Source organism: Nannospalax galili, unplaced genomic scaffold (assembly GCF_000622305.1).
Source record: "Nannospalax galili isolate Female #2095 unplaced genomic scaffold, S.galili_v1.0 scaffold488, whole genome shotgun sequence".
Classification (NCBI taxonomy): Eukaryota; Metazoa; Chordata; class Mammalia; order Rodentia; family Spalacidae; genus Nannospalax; species Nannospalax galili.
Window position 1 is genome coordinate 6,420,315 of NW_008360316.1, and position 11,740 is coordinate 6,432,054.

General features: G+C 38.4%; 1 protein-coding gene across 1 annotated transcript in view; it reads left to right on the forward strand.

The window, feature by feature from the left end:
- Micu2 (mitochondrial calcium uptake 2) overlaps positions 1 to 11,740 on the forward strand; it is a 130,342-nt gene that overhangs the window by 83,596 nt on the left and 35,006 nt on the right. The window contains exon 7 of the mRNA XM_029559610.1: positions 6,501 to 6,566. Within this exon, the coding sequence (XP_029415470.1) occupies positions 6,501 to 6,566 (66 nt within the window). The remainder of the gene's footprint in view (positions 1 to 6,500; positions 6,567 to 11,740) is intronic.

Consider the following 11,740-nt stretch of genomic DNA (forward strand, 5'->3'; position numbering starts at 1 on the left):
CTGGGGCTACAGGGAGACCCTGTCTCAAAAAGACCAAAAAGAAAAGAAAAAGAAAACAAGAAAAGGGGCTGGAAAGATGGGACAGTACTTTGGTTGGTAAAGTGTTAGCCTTGTAAGCATGAGAACCTGACTTCAATCCCTAGAACCCATGTTTAAAAACAAGTAGTGTAGTGGTGCACACTTGTAATCCCTGCACTGGGAAGGTACATCCCTGGTGCTCATTGACCAGCCAGTCTAGCCTAGCTTAATCAGCAAGTCTAGGCCCTCTCTCAAAACACAAGATGGATGACGCGTGGACACCCAAGATTGGTGTCTTGCCTCCACATGCATGCACACATACACAAAATAATATGTTAGGATATATCACTGATTTTTTTTTTTTAAAGCTTAAGGATGTAAAGTCAACCTTGTAAGCCTGTAAAGGCTCTTTGTGCTGGTTATAGAAATGTAGCCTGATGCTACAAAGGAACGTGATACATATGTCAATTTTTGAAGAAAGCATTTAAGGAAATAAAACTAAATTTATATTAATTGTTTTAATTATTTGGCTTCCATAGTTTTTATATTAATAAACCTAAGTATATAATATCTTATATTTTAAATGTTCTTGAAAGAGCTGGGCCTAGTGACATACATCTTTAATCTCAGCACGAGGAAGGCAGAGGCAGCTAGATCTCTGTGAATTCAAGGCCAGCCTGGTCTATGGTAGCTGGTTCCAGCTCAACCAGGGCTATCCAGTGAGACTATGTCTCAAAATAATAATAATAACAACAACAACAGGGGCTGTTCTTGCAGAAGACCCAGGTTTGAATCCCAGCACCCACATGATAGCTAACAACTGTCCGTTACTCCAGTTCCAGGGGATCCGACAGCCTCTTCTCTCCATGCAGACAATACACGCATACACATAAAACAAAAATAATAAATAAAAAATAATAACAACAACAACATAAAATAAGATTCTTGAAAGAACAGTTCTTTTCAGATCAGAAAAGCATATTTTAAAGTGGGGGAGGGTTAGCTTGTCTGAATATTTTCCAAATAAGTTTTATTTATTACTTTCCCTACCACAAGAACCTGAAAGTGATGAGAATTACTTTACTATCCTAAACATAAGTCTAGCAAATGACCTTGAATAACAAATGTAAAGGTAGTGGTAAAGTAAATTCCTATAAAGACTTGTGACGATGTCCAAAATACAAAATGCCTCAGTTTTGTTATCTTGTGGGACATTTATGTTTTATTAACATCTAGATCTAAGTGCTGTCTTTGTAAGTTCGTTGCTTACTTCTTTATCCCAAGAACTGGTAAAATAGCAGCCATCTACACGGGTTGTTCTCTGTCAAGTATGATAAACAATACAGACAGTGATCAAAGCCAGTAATAGTTAATCCATTTAATCTTTACCTTGATAGATGGCACATCTGCTTGTGGGATAAGTGCCAGGGTTTTAAAGCAAGTTCTCTAAACAATAGATTAATGACCAGACTATTTACTGGGAGAAACTGCTCCTTAGGTGGTCTTTCATTTCACATTGCTTTCATACTAGTGGAAGGGACTGCTTTTGATATAGCAGTGTTATATTTTTATCATGCTAAATATACCTGTTAGAGTTATTGCCAAATAAATAGAAAAGCCTTTCAGAAGAATTTATTCTCCTGGATTTTGTAATAATATTCTCATTCCACAATTTAAGCTACCGTGGTTCTGGAAGCAAAAATAAGTGAAATTGATTCTAGATACTTCACTTTCAGCCTAAAATTGAAAATATTGATCAACACAAATTTAAATAGTCAATTTGGTGATGCTTTCTTGATTATTTAGAATTCAAACTTGGCAAATAGGTACGTCATATATCTTCCACAAAGTACGTAATGTAAGTTGGCCTTTCTGTTTCTGTGGCATGGCACCCACACTTGCCTCAAACTTTGCTCTTCCCTCTGCACCAATGTCCTTCCCCCACTCCTTCAGCTTTTACTCATCTCAAGGAGAACTACCTGAAGAAACCTCCCAGCAGGCTGCTGTTTGCTGTTACCCTGTGTCCGTAGTTACATCATAGCACTCCGCACCTGGAGCTGCTGTGCTTGTTTATTATCTTCAGCCCAGTAGAATATAAGTTCAGTTGCAACAAGTGCTGTCTTCCCAGCACTGCAGCAGAGATGTCCTCACACAGCAGGCATGAGCCAGTGTCCTGTGCCACCATTTTAGAAAGTGCCTTAGATGAGGAGGGACCCTCCGTCCTGAGTGTCCAGGTGAAATGTTCAGATTCGGGTTCTCAGATGGAGATGTCAGTACAGCATACACAGCACTACATTTTTCAGAGTGCCTCAGAAGATGCTGGAACCTTCTTCTTGAGTCCACACTGAAATGTCTTAGGTAAAGACTGACATGACAAGATTTATCTAGCACCAAATCCATCAAGACAGGTCTTTGCTATTGTAGTTTCACACCATGTTGAAATAAGCCTCCTAAAACATTCTTACTTCAGTGAACTAACCATATTTGGGGTTTTTTTTCTTTTGTTTTGTAACTTTGGGGAGGGGTTGAGACAGATTCTCCCTGTAGCCCCAGCTGGCCTGAAACTCGCTATGTAGACAGGCTGTTCTTGATCTCACAGAGATCTGCCTACCCCGACCTCTGGAGTGCTGGGATTAAAGGAGTGCTGCACCATGCCCAGTTCTGGTTCCTAACTTTTTGATAATAAGACTATGTGAAGATTAAATTTAATTGTGTTAAATGTTTCATAACAAGTTTTGAGCTTTCCTGTAAAATTATAGTCACACGACAAAGGCCTACTTCTTTTCATGATATAAGTCCAGCATATCCCTAGAAACTAAAACCTGGGCCAGACCTAATAAGAAAAGCAAATTCTAGTCCTGTTCTCATGAACCAAAGTTCAGAAACACTTAACCAGAAAGAGCAAATCAATCCCTGTATAAAATGTGGGATGTAACCAAGAAACATGAATGAGCTCCAGGGGTGAGAAGTCAGGCAGTGCAGTCATCATGTTGACACAGTAGCAAAGTGAAAGAGGCACCAGGTAGCCTTATTTTTGTTTGCTGGCTTTTGGTTGTTTGAGACAGGTAACCCAGACTGACCTTGAACTCCTGACCCTCCTGCCTCCACCCCCAAGTGCTGCAGTTATGGGTGGGACCCTGAAAGGTGACAGTCTACTCTTTGTGCTCACTTTTCAGTAAAGACACCAACTTTTTTTGCGGGGGAGGGGTCTTTTTGAGACAGAGTCTCCCTGTAGCCCCAACTGTCCTGGAACTTGCTATGTAGCTATGTAGACTAGGCTGGCTTCAAACTCACAGAGATCCACCTGCCTCTGCCCCTCAAGTGCTGGGATTAAAGGCATGCACCATTACACCTGGCTGAAATTTTTTGTTTTAATAAATGGCACTAGAACAACTGGATCGGTATGAAAAGAAAATTAGCCACAAAAAAAATAGTTAAATCTCTGGGTTTGAAAAAAAAAAAAAAAAAAAAAAAAAGATGGAGAGATTGCGTAGCAGTTAAGCACACCAGCTGTTCTTGTAGAAGACTGGGGTTCGAATCCCAGCACTCACATGGCAGCTAACTGTCCATAACTTAAGTTCCTGGGGATCAGATGCCTTCTTCTGTACTCTGAGGGCACTGAACAACATGGATGCACTTACACACATCAGGCATAACACTCATACACATAAAATAAAAATAAATATTGAGGCTAAAGAGACGGCTCAGCGGTTAAGAGCACTGATTGCTCTTGCAGAGGACCTGGGTTTGATTCCCAGCACCCACATGGTGGCTACAAACCATCCTTAACTCCAGTTCTAGGGGAATCTGACTCCCTCTTCTGACCTCCTCAGGCATACATGACATGGGTGCACTTACACTCATTACATGCAGGCAATACGCTCATACACATAAAATAAAAATAATAAATAAAATATTTTAATAAATAAATACATAAATAATTTTTTAAGGCAGAATCTTAATGTGTTTTGGTTTGGTCTGTTTTTTGTGTTTTTGTTTGCTGTTTGAGGGATGCAATCCCTGGGGCCTCCAACATGCTAGATAATGTTCTACCACTGAACTGTATCCCCAGCCCAAGATAGTTTGTTGGGGGCACTGAAGGTAGAATCCATAAAAGATAAGAGTGATAACTTGATCTTTACCACAGTGAAAAGTGCTGGAAGACCCCATGAAGAAAATGAATAGAGCCATGCATGTTGATGCATATCTATGCTACTAATTCAAGGGAAGCTGAGGCAAGAAGACCTCAAGTTCAAGGCCAGCCTGGGCTACATAGTGAGACTACGAATAAATAAAATACAAATTGGGATAGAATCTTTTCCAAATCCATCCTCAACAATAGAATTGTATCTATAACATATAAAAAACTTTAACAGCTTAGTGATTTTAAAAATGTAACTATAATAGACACTTTACAAGAAAAAAAAAAAGTACACCAATGAGTGATAAGCTCTTGAAAACATATTCCACATATGTCATTGAGGGAAATGTCAGTTAAAGCCATAGTGATCTGTGCCACACTCCGAGAGAATGGTGGAATGAGCTCCATCACAGCAAATGCCAGGAAGGGTGTGAAGGAACTGCAGTTCACTTAGGAAAGGGTTTGGTAGTCTTATAAAACTATACAGTCCAGTTAGCCCTCTGCACATTAAACCTGTGTCCATATACTTAAGTTCCACAGAAATGCCTCAAAGTAGTCAAAGCGTGGATACCAGAAACATCTATCATTAGGTAAATGAGTATGTTAAATAGTGGTGTAATCCCACAGTGTAACACAGCCCAGCAATGAACAGGAATAGGTCACAGGGATGAATGTCAGGCCATCATGCTGAATACAAAACTAAACTAGGTGAAACTAATTTAAATGGAATCAGAAGTGCCTCCATGAGAACACAGGAAGAACAGATTAACTACAGAGAGGAAAACTCAAACCTAGATGGCTAAGATTTGTACATTTTAATGTATGTAATTTTTTTCTTTTTTAATATTATTTTTTATTTTATGTGTATGAGTGTATTGCCTGCATGTATGTGAATGTGCCCATGTCTTGCAATGCCACGGAGGTCAGAAGAGGGCTTTGGATTCCCCTGAAACTGGAGTCAAGGACGGTTCGTAGCCGCCATGTGGGTGCTGGGACTCGAACCCAGGTCCTCTGCAAGAGCAGTCAGTGCTCCTAACCACTAAGCCATCTCTCCAGCCCCAGTGTAGTTTTTTTCTAAGAGCTGTAAATAATAATTGAATGGGAAACACCAGGTAGACATGTAGATGAGCCAAACATGTACTGCTCATGCCTGAGGCTGAGCACTTATGGGTTGACTATTATAGAATGCTGTTCACTTGGCTTAATTTTTTACATGATGAAACTTTTAAAAGTAGTGAAGATGGTGAGCAAAAAGAGAAATTTAAAAATTGAGTATTTAACCTGACACTATACCATTGGGTTTTTAACATCAGACATAAAAGGTAAAACTATTGTAAAGCTTTTCAGCTTTTTTCCCTAAACCAGGTCAGGAGGGGGCATTAAACACTGAATGATGGATTTAGAGAATTGAAGACAAACTATTTGCCTAAAACAAACATAAATGAAGAACTAAATTTGAAACTGATAACTGAGAACTTAATTGTAGCAGTTTGTAAATTACTTTTAAAAAGTAGTGAAGATTTGTTTCCTGATTGATTTAACCTACAGTATGGGATCTTGTATACATCTCACATCTCGTTTTTTAAATCCTGTTGCTGTTGTTGTTGTTGTTGTTGTTGTTGTTGTTGTTGTTTAATTTGCTTTCCATATGAAGACTGGTACAAGTGACTCTAAAAGGTAGGTAGGTTATCTAATATGCTCAGTTTCGAGAAACGATTGACAGTTTTAGAATTAACAAAATGTCTTTATTTTAATGATTTACAAATAAAAGGAAAAACATATACAGAATAAGAATAGCTCTGTGCTCCCTACATATTTGAAAATGTGACTATAATATATTAATGATATAAAAAATTATAAATAAAAATTCTCTTGAATGGGGAGTACAAGGTGAGTTGGGCATGGTGGCACACACCTTTAATCCCAGCACTCAGGAGGCAGAGGCAGGCAGATCTCTCTGAGTTCGAGGCCAGCCTGGTCTACATAGTGAGTTCCAGGACAGCTGGGTCTGCAGGGAGACCCTGTCTCAAAAAGACAAAAAAAAAAAAAGAAAAGGGTACAAGGTAAAATATGAACCATTCTATAGACTGCTGCCTTAGAACTTGTATTTGTTAGATGAGCTATTTTGGGGAGAAAATTGTAATGTTAGTATTTTTGTTGTCTGTTTTCTCCTTTGATTCTTGCAGTCTAATAAGAAAGGATAATGGGACTTACAATGCAGAAAGTACTTAATTTGTAACAAATAGCTAGTGAATATTTTATAATAACAGGTTAGTGTCTGTTTTAGGTTATTTTGAACCCTAGTAGACAGCCTTGTAAGCTCATGTTACAATCTTTTCAGCTGCAGAAGATCATAAGTAAACAAGATGACTTCAAGACAGTGAAAACTAATGAACCAGAATACCAGGTATGTACACTAAATATTTTAAACAGGTGATGTTGGATAACAACTGTTCTCTTCTGTTTGTTCAAATATATATTCCCAGTTCATTAGTGGGATTTATGAATCACTTAGCATTTTAAATATGTATGCTATACACAAAAAGGTGTACAAGTATATGTAGATGTTCACAATTGTCCCTGTCCCCCTGAGCAAGGAGTGTTGTTTCGTATCTATTCTTCCAGAGGTAGTCTGTCTATGCATCTAGAGGTATGTATGTGTATAAATTAACAAGTACATTTATATATTGGGAGGTTGTTTCTTCCATTTTTCATCTTTTGTTTTTCTTGCAGACAAGGTCTCAGTCTGTAGACCAGGCTTGCCTCGATCTTGCAGCAATCCTCCTGCCTCAGCCTCGCTAGAGAAAGGCCTGTGTGTCCTACAGCATGAGCGTTGGGGTCGGAGGACATCAGTCCTCTCCTTCTACCTTGTTTGAGACTGTGTCTCCTGTTGTTTTGTCACTAAGCATCTAGGAGGTCTCATGTCTCTACCTCCCACCTCACCATAGGAACACTTAATACAGGCACGTGCTACTACATCTGGATGTACGTGGGTTCTATGGATCTGAACTTCAATTGTTATACTTGTATGCAAGTACTTTATACACTTGGCCATCTCCCAAGCCCCATAACTCATTCTTTTTATGGTTCCCAAGTGCTTTTTTATATAGCTGTACTGTTTATGCAGGCTTCCCCTTTTGGAAAGCATTTAACATGTACCTATCTTCTCATAGTTCAGAAATGCCATAATCCTAAGATTACACCGTTTTATGCATATGAAATATCTTAGGAGTAAATTCTCTGAAATTTCATTGCTGGATCAAATAGCATGGCTGTTGCTAAGGTCATTGACAGACTTAGATAAATATTGACTAATATCTTTTATGGAACATAAACACTATTAATAACAATAAACACAATAACAATTAAAGGCTGTAGAATGCTCAGTGGTTAAAGCACTTTCACCCAAGCATGAGAACAGAGTTCAGATACTCAGAACCCATGTAGATGCTGGATGGGTATAGTGGCCTGCCTGTAATTCAAGTGCTCTAAATGCAGAGAGGGATCTCTGGCTGCCAATTTTGTGAGCTCGGGGTCTGTGCCTCAGTGAATAAGATGGAGAGTGATCAAGGAAGACTTCCAGTATCAACCCAGGACCTTTTCTATACATACACCAACAAATACATGTGCACCCCCACATATTAACATACACACACACACACACACACACACACACACACACACCACATACACGTGAGAAAAATAATGATGGTGATAATAATTAAGAGTTTCCTTTGTAGGAATATATCATTTGGTTAGATTTAGGACTAATAATCCTCTTTTTTTTTGTTCTTTTGAGAGAAAGCACGTAAAGTAACAAGCAGATATGTATGAATGAAAAAGTACTTGAAACAGACATGAAAACTTGGAAATACCTGCCTGCTTAGAAACAAAGTATATTTAAATTGATAAAACAGTGATGCACGCCTGTAATCCTAGCTCTGAGGGAGGAAAATAGTGACTTCAAAGCCAGATGTAGTGGTGCAGTTCGAGAATTTAGGAGGTCAAGGTCATCCTCGGCTGCATAGCACATTCTGGACTACATGAGAGAAAGTTAAAATAGACTTAGAAACAATGTCAATGACTTTTAAACAGTGATTTTAAAATAATTATGAGATTAAACTGCAGTTTTATTTAGTTTTATATTCAGAGCACTACTTAAATCTAAATCTAATTTTAAAAAAAGTTACTATCCATTCTATCATTTGTGCTTTGACATTTGGTCTAGTATTTGAAAAATAACAAAATTAGAAACTATAATTCTTAAGGAAATGTAGAAATGTAACATTATATATAGAATGCATAGATAGCTACAGACCTCAAAAATTAACAATGATGATATTTTATTAAGTATAATGTTATTTCAGATTATTAGGACAAGCATAAGAGTCAGCTGCTATTAAATATAATATGGGGCCTGGAGAGATGGCTACTGTTAAGAGCACTGGCTGTTCTTCAGAGGACCCAGGTTTTGTTCCCAGCACCCACATGGCAGCTAACAACTGTCTGAAACTCCAGTTCCAGGGGATCCGATGCCTTCTTCTGTCCTCCACAGGCATTGCATAACATGAGTGCATTTATATACATGCAGGCAAAACATTCATACACATAAAATAAATCATTTTTTAAATATTAAATATAATATAATATAATGGTTTTTGGAGCAAAAATTTTGGAACATTTGGCTATCTAGTTGATAGTGCCCTTTCATTATACCATAATCTTGGGGTAGATATCCCTAACTTAATTAGATGTGTAGAACCTTGGCACTGTGGAAGGTTGAATCCAAAAATAAAAATCACTGGTTCACAACCACCCTAAGCAGAAAAGAGAATCACTGGTTCACAAACAGTGGTGTCAATGTGGGGGTTAGGAAAATATAGACCTTATCACAAGGAATTGGGAGGGGGTCACATTTGCTGAAAAGAGGGCTCTCTGCAATCTCATTTCTTTAGGTTAGGCAGCCCCTGTTTTAAACAGGCAGGGTATAGATAGACATATGTCCATGGAAATGACCAGGGTCAGATAAATAATCCTAACTGAACTGCCACTGTCTACAGGAGAGCCAACAAGATAGCGTTAGGAGCAGAAGGAGGGTTCGATCTTGTATGGGCAGCCATGTGAAGAGCATTAGAAGAAGGCTATTTACATGCACCAGGTGTGGTGATGCATGCCTGTAATCTCAGATATATTGAATGAGAGTGGAGAGGGTGGGCACCTTTGACTCTTAACAGATTTTAGAAGAAATACTGTTTTCCCCCATTTAGTATAATGTTGGCTATAGGTTTGTCATGTGTAGCATTTATGCTCCTTCAATTCTAGTTTCTTCAAGACTTTTATCACAACCAGGTATGGTGGCACACGCCTGTAGTCCCAGCACTTGGGAGGCAGAGGCAGGAGGATCTCTGTGAGTTCAAGGCCAGCCTGGTCTACATAGTGAGTTCCAGGCCAGCTGGGGCTACAGGGAGACCCTGTCAAAAAAGACCAAAAGAAAAAAAAAGACTTTTATCACAAAGGTGTTAAACTTTGTCAGACACTTCTTCTATATCCATTGTGATGATCATTTGATTTCTGTCCTTAAGTTTTTTGATGTGCTATATTACATTTATTGATTTGCACATATTAAACCACCTTTGCATCCATGGACTAAAACCAACTTGATCATAGTGTTTATCTTAATATGTTCTTGAATTCAGTTTTCATAAATTCTGTATCATCAGGAAAGTTAGTATATGGTTTTGTCATTGCTGTCTTTATCTGGTTTTTGAATCAGGGTAATACTGGCTTTGTAGAATGAGTTTGGGTATGTTCTTCCATCTCTACTTTATTAAACAGTGAGGACTAGTAGCACTAACTCTTTAAGCCTGGTGACCCTCTCCAGTCCTGAGCTTTTACTACTTCAGTCTCGTTACTTATTATAGATCTGTTTGTTATTTGTACCCTCTTGGTATTTATATTATCTTGGTTAGATTTGGGGAGATCATATGTGTCCAAGAATTTGTCTGTTTCTTCTCATTTTTCTAGTTTTTTAAAGGTTAATTTTTGATCCTCAAAAATTCAGTGGCATCCGCTGTAATGGCATCCCTTTTCATCTCTAATTTTATTCATTTGTGTCTTCTCTTTCTTTGGCTTACAGCTATTCGATCTTTTTTGTTTGTTTGTTTTCAAAGACACAACTCTTTGGTTTTTATTGTTTTCTTGTTATTTGTTTGTTGGTTGGTTTGGTTTGGGGGTGTTTGTTTGTTTGTTCGTTTTGTCTTTTTGAGACAGGGTCTCCCTGTAGTCCCAGCTGGCCTGGAACTCACTATGTAGACCAGGCTGGCCTCAAACTCACAGAGATCCACCTGCCTCTGCCTCCTGAGTGCTGGGATTAAAGGCATGCACCACTGTGCTGGGCCAAAAAAACTCATTTTTGATCTTTTAGATTTGTTAAGACTTTATGGCCTGAAAGTGATCATTCTAGAAAAGTGCCATGGTATTCTTCACATGCCGAGAAGAATGTATATTTCATAGCTGTTGGATAGAATACTCTGTTGACTCCATTTGATCTGTGGTGCAGGTTTTTTGTTTCTTTGTTGATTTTTGGTCTGTATGACTTACCAGTCAATGAAAGTAGAGTATTGAAGTCACGTGCTATTATTATATCAGAACCAATTTATCTTTTTATGTCCACTAGTGTTTGTTTTATAAAATTGGGAACACCAGCATTTGGTTTTTATATATTTACAATGGTTATATCTGTCTTTCCTCTTTTTTTGTACGAGGTATTGCCCCAAGGCCTTGTACATGTTAGGCAAGAACATTGCTGTTAAGTTACCCAGACTGACTTTGAACTCATTCTGTAGCCCAGGCAGGCCCTGAACTTGTAATCCTTCTGCCTCAACCTTTCAAGCAGCAGGATTACAAGCCTGTGCGGCAGGCCTACCCTGTTGTCTTCCTGGTGGATTGTTCCCTTTACTAATATGCAGTAACTTCTTTATCTCTTCTAATTTTGGTTTGAGTATCCTTTGTCAGGTGTCAGAATGACTGTGCCCTCTTATTTTCTGCTTCCGTTTTCTTGGTAAATTGATTTCCATCCTTTCATTCTCGGTGTGTGTCTTTGCCAGTGAAGTGGATTTCTTATGTCAGATATTTGGATCTCTATTTGTTGTTGTTGTTGTTTGGTTGGTTGTTGGTTGGTTGGTTTTTAGACAGGGTCTTCTGTAGCTCCAACTGGTCTGGAACGCCATGGCCTCGACCAGGCTGGCCTCGATCTTACAAAGATCTACCTGCCTCTGCCTCCCGAGTGTAGTGATTAAAGGTGTACACCACCATGCCTGGCTTGGATCTTAGTTTTTATTCCAGTTAACTAGTTTGTATCTTTTAGTTAGAGAGTTAACACCATTTACACCTAGAGTTATTATTGAGAGAGATTTGTTAATTCCTATAATTTTGTTCATTGTTTTTCTGATTGGTTAGATTACTGTTGGCTCTTTTCTTTTTCTCCTGTTCATGTCACTGACTGGTTTACTGTGGGACATGATGGATTCTTTCCTAGTTCTCCTTTATTCATTTATTCCTCTCATGAAGTTTATTCTTTTC